At 42.3% G+C, this 15,600-nt stretch overlaps 1 protein-coding gene across 3 annotated transcripts in view; it reads right to left on the bottom strand.

The window, feature by feature from the left end:
• The window catches only part of MCPH1 (microcephalin 1), a 348,942-nt gene extending 336,869 nt beyond the window's left edge, over positions 1 to 12,073 (bottom strand). The window contains exons 1-3 of one of the 3 annotated variants that reach the window (XM_075556426.1): positions 11,638 to 12,073; positions 8,625 to 8,716; positions 975 to 1,093 (exon numbers count right to left, since the gene is read on the bottom strand). In XM_075556426.1, coding sequence (XP_075412541.1) covers positions 975 to 1,093; positions 8,625 to 8,716; positions 11,638 to 11,677 — 251 coding nt within the window. In that variant the 5' untranslated portion in view covers positions 11,678 to 12,073. The remainder of the gene's footprint in view (positions 1 to 974; positions 1,094 to 8,624; positions 8,717 to 11,637) is intronic. The other 2 variants (XM_075556424.1, XM_075556425.1) reach the window with 2 other exon arrangements.
• Between the last annotated feature and the right edge of the window lie 3,527 nt (positions 12,074 to 15,600).

The raw sequence follows: 15,600 nt of genomic DNA, 5'->3' as shown, positions 1-15,600 counted from the left end.
CACACGAGTGTCTGGCTTTTTTTCTCTAGTTGACCCAGACTAACACAGGTGGTGAGTTTGGATTTCTTCTTCTTCCCCTTCTTCTATCTGCTCCTTCTCAGTCTCTTTTACCAGTTCTTCTTCCAACTCTGCATTTCATCATGGAACGTCTTCCCATATATTCACTCCCTTAAAGATTCCATCCAATTTTCTGACTTTAAATAGCACATCTATCTGCCTGTCCATCCGTCTGCCTGTGACCCATTTGTATTTCAACCTAGACCTATCTCTCAACTCTAAATCATTTACCAAAATTGCCTGCTTGACACCACATGGCTGTCTAACAGATATCTTAAAGCCAACATATCCAAAACTGAACTCCTGATTTGTCTCATCCCCTCCCCATCAAAAAAAAAAAAGTTAATCCTTACAAAGCCTTCCCATCTTCCTGGTGTTTAGACCAAAAACCTTGCAGTCATACTCAACTCGTCCCTTTCAACACAATTCACATCCAAATACTCAGGAAATCTATTTGGGTACTACATTCAAAAGCATATTCAGAACCTGACCATTCCTCACTACCCTATAAAAATGACTGTCACGTAATTACTTCCTCTACTTCTGCTTTTGTCTCTAATCCCTTCATGGTACCCTCTTCACTTCATATCCTAACACATCTCTATAATCTAGGCTCTCACTACTTCTCTGACCCCACTCTCCAATCTATCTGCCCTTAGACACTTTGACTTCCTTAGTGTTTCCTGAAGATGACAAGCATATCCCTGCCTTTAGGCCCTCATGTATTCTCCCTGTAGTCAGAAGCTTTCGTGTTATATTTTTAAATCCATTTTTCAGTTGAGGGATTCGAGGCAAACAGATTTGCAGTTACCTACCCAAGTTAGAGGTGAAGATAGAAACCTTATTTGGATCTGAAGTCCATACAAAATAACATCACACCTTATAAACACTCTCTACTTAAGAAAAAAGAAACTTACTTTTCAACCCAAAGCACCGAAACAAGCTTTACTCCTCTCTTCTGTGCCTTGTCCCAAGTGCTTTGGTAGCCATCTTTGAATACAACATGGGTCACTTGTTTGTTAAAAGTTTTTGAAACCTGTAAACAAAATGCAGGACACAAAAAAGTGAATTATCACTACTCACACACAATTTCCTAAGTACAACTGATCAAACGGATCCTTTATTTAATGTTCATCCAAATAAAATACTCAGTTCAGTTTACAGAAAGCTATGAATGACCGCGAAAGCCCAAATCCATTTGCAGAGCCCATAAGGGAGGAATAACCCTCCATTGAAGATTCTCAGATCATTAACCAGGGTTGTGAAAAACTCTGCCTACACACAGACTGTATCAGAAAGTGAGTTATTCTAGAGATAGTTAGGTTAAAATTTAACATCTTTTATTTGTTTTCCCTTCTAACTCATTCCTAATTTGTTCTATTTTTTTCCTTTACTTAGGATTTTTAAAAGTGTAAGTAATGTCACTGAACAAGTTGTATAGAAATTATTAAATGAAAATCTAATCTGCTGTATAAACTTTTACTGAAAACACATAGAATATTATTTTTTAAATGTATACTATGCCCCTCTGGCATCAATCCCCACACATGGGGTCAACAGAGCCCAATCAAATGATATCAAACTGTGCAGAACAAAAATTCATGTGCTGCAGCTCAAGGGAGCTCCACTGTCTTTGCATAGACTCATACCAACAATGTCTGGAGCGCTGGGACACTGGGAAAATTGATGATGATACTAGTGCAATCAACTTATACCGCGGGGGGGGGGGTGATTGGCAATGATGTACTTCTTTGTTTACATGGGTTTTTGCTTTCTTGCTGGTAGCTTACTTTCTTTTTTCTTTCTTTTTCGGTGTGTGTGTTCTGTTTGTTTGGTTGCTGGTTGGCTTACGGTTGCTACTGAGGCAGTTGGTTTTACAGGGTTTTGATTTTATCGTGTGGTATGACTGTCAAAGTAAGCCTGAGATGTGCAAACCGCATGGACAAGCAGATGGAGTCTGGGCTCCTTCTTAATTCTAGCCCCAATTAAAAAACATTCAGTTCTGATCACATGGCCCTGCTCGATACTCACCTTCATGAAATGATCAATGAAAATCAGGGTGCTACAGCAAAGTGTGCAAAAGAAAGCAGATGGTGGGTGCCCAGCTAACAAGTGGCATTGTGGCTGGGGTCTGAAAGGCTTATATTCAAACAAGCAGTCATCTAAGTGAGGGGTCAACTAAGACCACACGGAAGAAGCACACCAGCTTTTGTGATCCAATGATGGCAATTATACAATTATACAATTAGACTATGACAAAGGGAATAGTATCTGAACTAAAATTATGAACACCCAATGTGAAAAATGCTATGGAGGACAGTGGGAGCCCCAAACCCAGAAACCATTATAATCTTGATTATGCTAGATCAAATTCGATACTTGGCCAGCTGACCTCCCTATAGACCAATGCTACCTGAATTTGTTCTGGGTGTAAGTATCTCTAACTTGTTCCATGACAGAAATTTCTTCTCTGGTTCTTTTAAGGTTGGTGAGCATCTTTTCCTTTTTATGTATTATTTGTATTTTTGTCGTTATACTATTATAATTTTATCCTTACCAACTTAGTGCAAGTTTGTTTTTTATTATTTTCTATTGGTTTTCCCAGTTGTGAAGCACAGAAGTACATGATAATAACTGATACAAGAGGTTACAAGGGATACAGGAATAGAGAGTGGGTGATAGGGAAGGAAAGGGGATTTCGGGAGTTACTGATGAAGGCGGGGGTGGAGAGGGGGGGGCACAAGAATAAATTGATTCCACAACTTATTTTAAAGGCACTTTAACCATGGAGAAGTGCTTTAAAATTGATGTAATGATTCTACAATTCTCTTTGATGTGATTAACAACTGAACTATTGATTTATATGATAGGTAAATGATATACCAATAAAATTATTGGGGGAAAAATAATAATTACCTAGGGGCATAGAAGCAATGGCTGGCAGGAAATGAGGAGCTAACGAGTACTAGAAAGAAGTAAATGTTCTAAAATTGATTTTGCCGATTATTTCACAACTCTTCTTAATATGATTGAACTATTGAATTGTAACACATGAATTGAACTATTGAACTTTAACATGTGAATTATATGTCAATAATACTAATTTTTAAAAATGTGTACTATGGGGGAAAAACACCAAAAACCCTATTCCAAGAATTCCACTTATCATAATCTGTCATAAAGGAATATTCACAGGGAGCCAAGATAGCAGTTTCACCTAAGCACCTGTCGAGGATGAAAGCAGATGTGCCTGGAAGCAGATTTTAAAAGCAGTTTCTCTTGTAACATCTTTTGCTATACCAGCTGATACGCATGACTGGTCCACCATGGCAGTAGCAGCACTAAAACTGGCATGATCAAACAGAACTGTCCTGAAATATTTCTTTCCAATTCGAAACTGAGTTTTATACAGCATTTGTCATTAATCCACAGATTCTCTCCCAGATGACTATAATTGCAAGGCGGAGCTTGCTTTGACGTCAGGCAGCTGGACACTAGTATGCTACCACCCTTCTGTGGACATTCAGATGAACTCAAAAAATATAGCCCTCGGCCAGATCCTGTACATATGCTGAAGAAACACGTGATCATGCGCTGAAAACCCAATCAGAAGTGAAAGATCGGCCCCTTGAGCAAGGATCTATGATAAAACTGAGCAAAATGATCTTTACTATGAAGCACCATCGGTATGCTCATAGCAGCATTGAAGACGTCCTGAGAAACGGAATCCTCTAAAAGACAGATGATTTCATGGTTCTCATTAGGAATTGGAGAGAAATGTTATCCTTTGCCTCTAAATTAGAAAGAATAGTAAGAGAAAAAAAGGGGGAAAAGGCACAAATCGCTAGTATCGAAAATGAAAAGGAGGTCATTACTAGAGCTCCTGAAGTCAACAGAAGAACCTAACAGAATACTATACCAATAACTTCAAAACTACAAACATCAAATAAATTCTCTCTAATTAAAAATAAACAACAAAAAATCTTCCTACACACAAAAGTTCAAGACTAGTTTCCCATGCTTTTATTCCTTTTATTTCTAGTATAAACAAAATTATGCCAAACATTTACAGGAGAAAAAGCATCGAATATGAACAATTTAGAAACAGTGTCTGACTACTCTCCAGTGAGGTTTGGGAAGCAGCACATCACTAATGCTAAAGCCCCATAACTGCAGCACATGGAAGATGCCAGTCTCACCTCTGGCAACATCTGGAAAAACCCTAAACAAATGGCATCATCGACAATATGTAAAAAGAACGCATCCCACAACTTGAGTTCAGTCCAAGCCTGCAAAGTTAATTAACATTCAGACACAAAATGCCATTATGACTCACACTTATGATCAACTGAATAGATGTATAAAACATGTATGATGAAACTCAAAAGTTTATTCATGATGCAAACTCTCAGCAAATTAGTATCTGAAGGTTGGAAGTTAAAAACCCATCAAGTCAAATGATAAAGTTTTCCCCTCTGAGACAAATCAAGATAAAAATTCAATACAGGTCCAAGCTAGCACAATTTTATCAATTAAAATTATCAGGGAGGTAAAAAGAAATAACACTGTTCTTAAGTACATGAGTCAATTATATACACTAAAAAATATACTAGAGTTGGAAGTGAATTTGACGTTAGCTAGACAACAGGTGAACAAGTTTAACTGTGTCTCTAAAAAGCAACAAGTTAGAAATACAATACTACAGATACATTTATAATGGCATTAACATTTTCAAAAAAAGTACAGAAACCTCAACGTAAGGAAGACCAAATCCTCACATATGGACAATAGGTAACATCTGGATGAATGGAGAAAAGATCTGTCAAGGATTCTGTCTTGCTTGGATTCACAACCAATGCTCATGGAAGTATCAGTTAAGATACCAAAATGCATTAGGTATATCAGCTGCACAAGACCTCTTTAGAATATTGAAAAACAAAGATGTAACTTTGAGGACTAAGGTGCATTTGCCCCAAGCCATGGTATTATAAGTTGCCTCTTATGCATGTGAAAATGGGACACTGAATAAAGAAGACCTAAGAAGAATTGATGCATTTGAATTCTCATGTTGGAGAAGAATATTGAAAGTACCATGGACTACTAAAAGGACAAACCCATCTGTCTTTGAAGCATTACAGCCAGTGTTACTTAGCGGCAAAGATGGCAAGATTTTATGTACTTTGGACATGTCAGGAGAGAAGAGACCCTAAATTAAGACATTAATTATATTTGCGAAAGCAGAGGGGCAGTGAAAAAGGGGAAGGCTCTCCACAGGATGGACTGACACCATGTCTGTAGCAATGAGCTAAAGCATAGGGACAATTTGTTGTGAGGATGATGCAGGACCGGGCAGTGTTTTGTTCTGTTGTGCACAAAGTCACTATGCTTAGGAACCAACTTGGTGGCACCTATCAACAACAAATCAACAAGAGCACATATAATGCTCAGAGCCTGAAAAGTCAATATTGCAAATGTGGTCATTCTCCTTCGCTGATCCAGTGTATCAATCCAATCCCAATCAAGCTCCCAAAATATTTTTGGCGTTAATTCAGAAAACTGATTCTAAATTGTATCTAAGAAAGCAAAAGACTAAGAATAGATAAGACACCTGAAAAACAAAGTGAAATTTTATCAAGATTTATAAGAAAATATGTGGGGCTGGGTATATCCTTTCACTATACTTATTCAACCTAATTGCTGAATAAATAATCTGAGAAGCTCCACTATATGAAGAAGAAAATAGCATTACAATTGGAGAAAACCTCCTTAACACCCTGAGATCCAACAGATGACACAACCTTGCTTGAAAAAAAATGGCTTTAGCATTTACCAGTGAAGGTCAAAGACAGTAATCTTCGATCTGGATTATGCCTAAACATGAAGAAAAGTAAAATTCTCCGAAAGGTGTACAACCATTGTGGAGATATAGTGCAACCTCAAACAAGTGGAAATAGAAATGACATACTTCTAACAAGTACAGCGATACTTCTACTGAGTACATACTCATTAGATAAAGCAATCTCATGTCCACCAGGGCACTGTGCACAATAGCATGAAGTTGGAAACAGCCCAAATGCCCATCAGTAGGATGTATAAGGAAACTTGGGTACAGATACACAATGCATTGTTAAAAAACAAGATAAAGTCACAAAGCACCTTATGACACGGATGGACCTAAAGAACATCACGCTGGGCATAGTGAAATCCCCAAAGCACAAATGCTGCATCACCACTACAAAAAGGACGGAAACCAAGACAAAGACTTGCATACCAAAGGAAAAGACTCTGGAGGTTCCCGAGGGAGGGAGGGCAAGGAAGGGAAGATGAAGGAACAACTAGAAGGTTGATAGGCAGTGTTGGTTTCTAAGAGACTATATGTAACTCTTCTATGAAGGCCAACAGGTAACCCTACACCTGATAACAGCAGCATTCCAGATGGAAGGAATCTGAGTGGTAAAGGAGATGTAGATCCAGCTGATGTACTAAAAGTTGGTCTGAGCCCCGTTAGTAGCTCAGCAGAAGAGAAGTCCTAGGAAACCCCGAAAACCAAACTCCCTGCCACCAAGTCAATGCAGACTCATAGCATGCCTACAGGGCAGGGTAGACGTGCCTCTCTGAGTTCCCGGGACTGATTCTTACATGATTAGAAAGCCTCGTCTTTCAGTCTTTCTCCAAAGGCACAAACGAAGTTTCAAACCTTTCAGCTCGCAGCCAAAGGAGTAACTACTATCCCACCAGTTCTCCTTCCAGACCACTTCTATATATAAATTAGAACCAGGAAAACTCAGTGAGCAGTTTTACTAAGGGGTCACCAATGTGACACTGAGCTGACTCCACCATAGTGAACAATAGCAACAACATCCCAAGAATATAAAACCAAACTCACTGCCATCGAGTCAATTCTGACTCAGCGACCCTACAAGACAGGGTAGAATTGCTCCCTTGTGAGTTTCTGAGACTAACTCTTTAAGGGAGTAGAAAGTCTTGTATTTCTTTAGAGAAGTGGCTGGTGGTTTTGAACTCTTGAGCTTGTGGGTAAGTAGTCCAACATGTAACCACTATGCCACCAGGGCATAAAAATGGAAATCCCCTTGGGTTTCATATTTCAATGTATCAGATAGTATAATGGTCTGCAGGTAGGAAACCAGTAGCTATTTTGCAAGGAAAAGTAGGGGCTTTTTACTGTTTAAGGATTATAGTTTGTGAACCTCACAGGGGCAGTTCTCCCTGTCCTATAGGGTCGATATGAGTCAGCAACAACTTGAGTGACTTTGAGCCTACTCAGTCTTTGATCCCTTAATGAGGGCATGCAAAATTTTTTGTTGTTGTTGTTGTTTCTTAAAATCATTTTAGAGGGCATGCAAAATTTAAGGAAGCATTTACTCTCAAGCCTAAGAGAGACTGTCTCCTTGAATTTGATATCGGTGTCTTGTCTTACCCAGGTCCCACCACCCCTACCTAGTCTATCAGTCTGTCATACTGTGGAGGCATTCATGTTGCTGAAAGTTAGGCCACTGCAGTGTATGAAATTCCGTTTCATAGAGCTGAAGGTTCACCCATGGTGGGCAGGTTTCAGCAAAGTATCCAGACAAAGACAACCTCAGAAGGACCTACTTCTAAAAATATGAAGTGTACACATTATGACCAGTACAGAATATCGTCTGACAGTGTCAGAAGATGAGTCTCTCAGGATGGGAGGTACGCAAATTACAAATGGGGAAGTGCTGCCTGCACAGAGGCTGTACCAATGAACTCCGACAGAGCAACAAATGTGATGATAGGAGCTCCTGTTGTGTGCAGAGTTGCTGAGTTAGAACCAACTCCAAAGCACTTAACAACCAACACCTTTTCACTGTTCACTCATCCTCCCCCAAAATGTAAAAAAAAAAAAAAACAAAAAACCACACACATCTTCATGGTTAAAAGAACTATTTCTCTAAGAGTCAGGTATTTAAAATTTACCATCTTTCCCTGAAGGAACCCTCATGAAGCTGTTGGTTAAGCACTGGACTACTAACTATGAGGTCCAGAGTTCAAAGCCACCAGCTGCTCCTTGGGAGAAAAATGAGGCTATCTGTTCACATAAAGATTTACAAAAACTCACAAACCCGACGTAGTCACTATAAATTAGAAATGATGCAATGGCAGTGAGTTTGCAGTTGTCTTAGTTGTTTCTTTTCCTGCATTCCTCACTTTGATAAATAGCACTGAGCACCCAGGTAATTGATTGTACATTTACTGTTACAGCCACTGTCTGGGCAGCTCTTCCCCATTTGTATTTTGAGTACTTCCCATCCTGAGAGATTCATCTTCTGTATCAGAATCTCGATTTTTATCCTATGCACCTTTCTCTGACATCATCTGTAAGACAAACTGTTCTGTAAATCCTACTGTCGTAATTTATTAATGTTCCCAAGCTTCTCTTTTTAAACCTCACCCACTACACTAGCTAAAGTTTCTGTCCTTCATTTTCTAAGTAATAATTCCCCAAATAAGTAAATACAAATAAACATCATCATATATCTCAGAATTGTCATGTGTGATCAAAGGCATAAGGAATTTCTTACCTTTGCCCCCATATCCACAAGTTGGTTTGTAAATGTCTTGGAATAATTTTCTGTTCCATTGGATGACCATACTTCAACATAGGCCACCACATCTGAAAATAAACAAGACATTAACACAAAATACATCTCTGCATTTTCAGCGCCCCGCAAAGATTTCATGATTTTTCTCATTCCATTCATATGAAAAAGTAAAGCCAAAATTTCCTCCATTAAAAGCTTGCTAGAAAGTGTAGTGAAGAAAGCAGATGGTACCCAGCTACAAGAAGGAGTAACTTCTGGTATCTTAAAGTCTTGCCTTCAAACAAACAAGGCATCAACTAAGTCCACATGGAAGGACACCAGCCTGTGAGCCCAGACAATACTCACAACCATGGAGCTTTATTAGGGAAGTTAATAAGGTACCACAAGTCAGAATCAGTAAACAAGGATACAGTCACTGGTGGAGAGCAACACCTCTTCTCAGTCAGCAGTCAAGACTCTTCTGGTCCTCAGTCTCTCAGCCAAGTGAGCCCCTTGGCTTCTGCCGCCATGGACCAAGATGCCCACCTGTCACTCGATCTCACAGTCCCACAATCTCATTGCTGCTCCTTTGGCTCTGTCCGGTTGGCCTCCGTGCCAGTCTCTGAAGTCTTTGGTCTCCACCTTCGCCACTTCAGACAGATGTCTGGAACATTTTGTGAAGAGGTCCTGCGCTCTCTCTGCTCAAGATGGCTCTTCTACATCAGGAACGGCTTTGAGGGAGGTGTGCTAGTGGTTATGTGCCCTGGAGTCCACTCCAACTCACAGCAACCCCATGTCCAACAGAATGGAACACTGCCCGGTCCTGTTGCCACCCTCACTACTGTCCTTCTATACGTGTAATTTTTTCTTTTAGCAGACCATATCCCTAGAGAAACAAAGGGTGTGGCTTGGTTCAGACCCTCTGCTAAAACCAAACACTGATGTCAAGTCAATGCCAACTCATAGCAAGCATGTAGGGCAAGGTGGAATGGCCCTGTGCATTTCTGCAACTGCAATTCTTTACAAGAGTAGAAAGCCCCACTTTCTCCTGCAGGGCGGCTAGTGGTTTTGAACTACCTACCTTGCAGTTAGCAGCCCAATCCTTAACCACTACCCCACCAGGCCTCCATCCTCTTCTAAAGTCAGGACCCAATTCTGTCTATTCCGATAGCTGAGAATTCCCTCTTAAAATGGAATTATAGTCACAGGCATAGAGACCAGAATTATAATAAATGACAAAACCCAGCAGTTCTCAACCTGTAAGGCGAGACCCCTTTGGGGGTTAAACGACCCTTTCACAGGGGTAGCCGATTCATACAGTAGCAAAATGACAGTTATGAAATAGCACCAAAAGTAATTTTATGATTTGGGGTTACTACAATATGAGGAAATATATTGAAGGGTCGCGGTGTTAGGAAAGTTGAGAACTACTAGCTTGAGCAATTATGGCTAGAAGGGCCACATTATATGGCTACATCTCAGATCTCTTTAAAGTGCTGTTCAAGAACAACGATGTCACTTGAAAAAGAAAGTGAACTTGACCTAAGTCAGGGAGTTTTTGTAACATGAAAATTGGATAATGAGCATGGAAGAACCAAGAAAAACTTGTTGAAAAACATGAACACAGCCAAAATGATCCCTAAGAGTAAGGTTGGTAAGATTTTACCTCAAATACGTTGGGCATGTTATCAAGAAGGTTCAGTCCCAGGAAAAGGACATCATGTTTGGTAAAGTAAAGGGTCAGCAAAAAAGAGGAAGACACTCAAGGAGATAGTGACTTCAACAATGGTCTCAAACAGCAATTAAGAAGATGGCCCAGAATTTGACAGTTTCATACTGCTGTTCATAGAATCGCTGAGTTGGAAAGGATTGTAAAGCACCTAACAATAATATACATGTGATTATAATCCCACTATTACATAGCAGCTGCTCAAAGGGAAAAAGACGAGGCTGCCCACCACTATAAAGATTTACAGTCTGGGTTACAATCCATCGGATGGCAATGAGCTTGGTTTGGTTTTTGAAACAACAGAACCAAACCCTATATATAGGTCAGACTGGTTCCAAGGCTGTACATCGCTATGGAAGCCAACGGTCACATGTTTCTGCTGCTGCTGCTGGACTCTTTGGTTGGAGGAGGAGAGCTTTAACCACTATGCCAACATGGCTCTTGAACCAACATCTAGTCTTCACAATCACTTTCACTTGCTGCACTGGAGTCTTTTCTGGCATTATATATTTTTAAATCATTTTATTGGGGGCTCATACATCTGGCATTAAATTGGCTAAATAAAAATCCTATGTTTCTGTACCAACTGACTTCCCTACAAGTTGACTTAAAAGACCCACTAAAACGTATCCAGCTCGTAGTACAATGATAAATACAAACATAGGTAGAAGAGCTGATCATTTGTTTTGAATTCCACTGCTGCCATATGCAGCTACATTCAAAAAGGGGTCAAAACCGACGTCTGTTTTCACCCTGCTTCCTTCTCCACACGATAATGCTGAACCTATCTTTCCTCCAGAGCTCTCCAGCATCACCCAGGCCGCAGAGGTGGAAGAAAACAAGAACACAACACCTGGGCAATTATTTAAACCCAGACCCCAGAGACAAGCAGCTTCCAATCCAGAGTGACACCACAAGTTCTGGCTCCGCAGGGCACCCCACTTCCGGTCAGGCGCCGTTCTGGACCCGGGGTGGGAGGGGTGGTTTGGAGCGCCCAGCACCTTTCATTGCGCGTTTCTTCCACGCGAAGCACGTGCCAACGCGCCCCAGCCCGGGCAGCCCCTCGGCGGGGACAGCAAACTGGTCCCAGCTGCTCCACCAGAGTCCCACCCGCGGGCCGCCGTGGTCCCTGGGCTGAAAATCTGAATGGGCAAGCCGAACGCCGCCGATTCAAATCCCAGGGGAGGGCTTCCGGTGTGCGACCCTCGCGCCGACCGCCTTCCCACGCCCGCTCGCCCGCTTCAGGTGACGCGCGACGCGGCGGGAGGGAACAGCCCTACTTACTTTTCAGAATGGGATCGCGGGACGTGCTGGGAGCCGCCATGGGGACGCGTGCTGGGCAGGGAGGGTGCGGGGTGGGGCCGGGCGCGGGCCGCCAGGAAGAACGTGGAGAACTGGGCGGAACCTCTGGACCCAGAGGCGTAGCGCGCCACTGAGCATGCGCGCCACCTGCGCGCGCCTCGCCGCGCTCGGCCGGAATCCTCCTGCTCAGGTTCTCAACGGAGCCTAGGGCGATAGAGAACGCTCTCCTCAGCCGAGAAAGCCCGGGTGTCTACCCAAACCGTCTGGGAAACCCACGGGGGCAGGCCGGCCCTGTCGTACGGGGTCGCCAGGATGGCAGTGGCCAGCGGATCGGCTAGAACGTTTAGAAATTCGCCCCTCCACCTCTTTGGAACAGCGAGAAGTTAGCCTCATAAATTCTCGATTCAAACCTTTATCTCCATGGAGTTAGCGGTTTATCTCCACAGTTATTTGGAAACTTCGTTGCGCCTCAGCTCCACCGAGGAGGTCATGAAAATCGGAATAATCGCAGGTACTCGTAGCTTTGGAAGGAACCTCAAAACATAATTTTGCTTAAAATGCCCAGCATCAGCATAACAACCTAAGGCAGGAGCTCACGCTTAGTGACGGAGTCTCACGAGTTCAATTTCGTCACCGGAGGTCGCCGAACGCCTCAGTGACCTCGAGCGGAATTAAACAGCGCCAGGGAGTCTAGAAAGGTACTCAGGTCTCTCCACGTCACGGGCCAAATTGAGTTCACGGGGAAGGCCAGCCTCCAGGTGGGATTAGAGCCGTGCGTTAGTGTCCTCTCACCCCGAACGCGCCGCGCTCGCCAGGGGCTTGCAGGTCCACCAGCTACCGGGCGCTCAGCGCGGAGCAGCTCGCCGACTGCGCCGCGCGCTGCTCCTCCACCGCAGCTGGTCCGCTGGTCCGCGTCTCCCGCTCCTCAAGCCTCCCGCCACCCGGAGCCCCGCCCACCGGCCCGGCCGTCCGATTGGTCGTCCGAGTCTAGAGCAACCTCGAGCTCTAGGCCACGCCTCCGCGCTGCGCAGCCTGGGGCCCTGGCCAATCCTCTTTGAGCCAAGGCGTTTTCCTGGACTACTAGGAGTCCGGCCAGGTTTCACTTTGCTGTTTCTAAAGTTCTCCGATTAATCTCCCTGAAACAAAGGATCTAGAATCTATATTGAATTAGAGTTTATAGATGATTCGAAATTTGAGTGCCAGTCCTTTTTCTTTCTCTATGAATACCAAGTGTTCATGCACAATTTGTTGAAAAGGCATATTTTTTTTCCACTTCATTGATTTTACCCTTCTAAACAAAAGCAGTGGCCCATATATGTTGGGAGTTTTTCTCTACATTCTCTGGTGTGTTCTATTGATCTCTATGCCATTTCTACAGTTTTCATAATTATAATCTTATAGATAAAGTGTAAAATCAACCTTTACTTTGTTAGTTTAAATAATTTTATTGGGGGTTCTTACAGATATATCAATCCATAGATCAATCATATCAAACAAACTTGTACATCGTCATTTTCAAAACATTGTCTTTCTACTTGAGCCCTTATTATCATCACCTTTTTTCCCTCTTCCCCACTCTCCTGCCCTCGTAAACCATTGATAAATTATAGATATTTGTGTGTATGCTTGTCTTTATATATATATACCTTACACCACCCGCTGTATCCCTTAACCCACGTTTCTGTTGTTCCTCCCCCTAGGGGCAGGGGTGGGGTGAGGTGTTTTACATCCACCATTGTTTTTTTATTTTTTGAAATTGCAAACCACCATTGCTATTGGTTCCCCTTGTTTCCCTCTTCCCCCAGCCCTGCCCCCACCCTCCGCCTGTTTTTTCAAATGTTGTTTAGTATAGCTGATTTGAATTTCCATGAGATAATATAATAAATAGCTTGTCACGTTCTGAAAGAGAAAAAAGGCTGCTGTAATGTTGATTGGAAATAGGAAGCTGCTGGCTTGTAGTGGGTAGAAACGAAGGATGGTGGTAAACATTCAGCAATGCATAGGACAGGCCCCATGTCAGAGGATTAGCCAAAAGTGTCATTCAGGAGTAGTACAACACAAACCAGTCAACTTCGTCTTCTTCCTGATCTGAGGGAAAAGTACTCAATCTTGAAATCCTGTGTTAACTACTGTTTTTTTTTCATAGATGTCTTTATCAGGTTGAGGGTCTTTGTTACTATGTTGCAGAGAATGTTTGTTTATTTTAGAAATGAATATTTGGTCAAATACTCTGCATCTATTGAGATGATCACATAATTTTTTTCCTAGGTAAACAATGAGATAGATTGATCAATTTTTTTAAACTAGTGAACTTATTTTTAACTTCTGATAGCATAGTGGTTATGTGCCCCGGCTGCTACCCCCAAGGTCAGCAGTTCAAAACCCCTAGCAGTTCCATGGAAGAAAGACAAGGCTTTCTACTCCTGTACAGTTTCCAAAATCCCAAAGGCAGTTTTTCCCTGCCCTGTAGAAATGAGTCAGCATCAACTCAATGGCAGTGAGTGTGGTGTGGAGTTTTTGATTGTGAATTGAGTGAAAGCAGAGCAATTTTCCATTCAATTATTGATAGACATTTTGTTTGGGATTAGTGATTACAACCTCCTCACTGAAACATCACTTACCCCACGTGCTCTTAGTGGTTTCTATTTCAATTCCTCCTCCTCCCCTGACCATTCTGAAAAATTTCCCCAAGTCCATGCTTTCTCATTCGCAGATGGTGGATTCTTCTAAGATGTACATCCTCCTTAGTATTATTGTTCCCCTTATAGAGCTGTGGATTGTTTGATTGAAAATTGAGTCAAGAGGTGAGTTCATTTCCAGACCCGAAGGCCATAGTCTCTACCTGACCAGTAAGCCTAATGTTTTATGATTTTGATTTCTGTTCCCTGTTTTTCTCCCATTCTATCCAGGACCTTTTAATGTGACCCTGTTCAGAGCAGTTGGTAAAAGGGGCCAGAATCATCCAGTTATTCTGGTCTCAAGAGTCCTGGAAGCAGGTGTTCATGTCCATCGAATAATTGTTTCCATGTGCCTTCTAATGACTTCACTGTTCTTAACCTCCAGCCGTGGAGACACAAAGAGTTGCACCTTGGTTTGCTGCTCATAAGCCACAGCTCTGCTTTATGTAACCATTGTAACTCCTGCCACATGATTGAGTGAGGCCATGCAAATAGGGTGTATGAAACTCTAGTAGAAGGAATCGGACAGGTTAGCCATTCCTCTGGGTACAAAGTGAGCCATATCAGAAACGAACAGAGGGGAAACAAGAAAGAAACCAGGAGTGAAGCAAGCCCAAGATGGCAGAGGAGTAACATTGAGATCGAGACAGAACTACAGGCTTCCTGGCCCACTTAATGAAGAAAGCTGAGAGCCTTCCAGCAGGAGGCTGGCTTACAGAATGGGGGGCCCACTTGGCATTTGTCAACCCTGAAGGATCTTTGTAATACTTACCTGAGCAGGACAGGGCGAGGCACAGAATTGCTGAGAGGCTGAAAACCAGAGAGAGAGGTGCCTATCTCCATAGCTAAGAGGTGCTGTGGTCAAAAGAACTGTATCCTGGATATTTTGTACCTGCTGCCTTACCTAATAAGCTCCGTAGCCGTGAGAACCACCGGTGAGTTCTCTGTAGTCGTTTTTGCTGTTCAAATAGTTCAAGCATAATTTTACAATTGCTACAATAATTAGCTTCAAAACATTTTTGTTCTTCTTGAACTCTTTGATGTGATCTCCCATTTTCCCCCTCCCTCCCCCACCCTTCCCCCAGGAACCCTTGTTGTTATTGTTATATGTTAATATTCTATTATTGCAATATGTATTTCACCTACATTTCTGTTATTTGCTCCCCTTGAGTGGAGTTATACAGTAATCATTGCTCTCAGCTTCCTCCACGCCCCACCACCAAGTCTTCCTGTATCCTCAGGAGTCATTGCTCTAGATGCAGTTTCC

Source organism: Tenrec ecaudatus, chromosome 8 (assembly GCF_050624435.1).
Source record: "Tenrec ecaudatus isolate mTenEca1 chromosome 8, mTenEca1.hap1, whole genome shotgun sequence".
NCBI classification, from domain to species: domain Eukaryota; kingdom Metazoa; phylum Chordata; class Mammalia; order Afrosoricida; family Tenrecidae; genus Tenrec; species Tenrec ecaudatus.
Note: the sequence above shows the minus strand (reverse complement) of the source record. Positions and strands in the feature narration are given on the sequence as shown.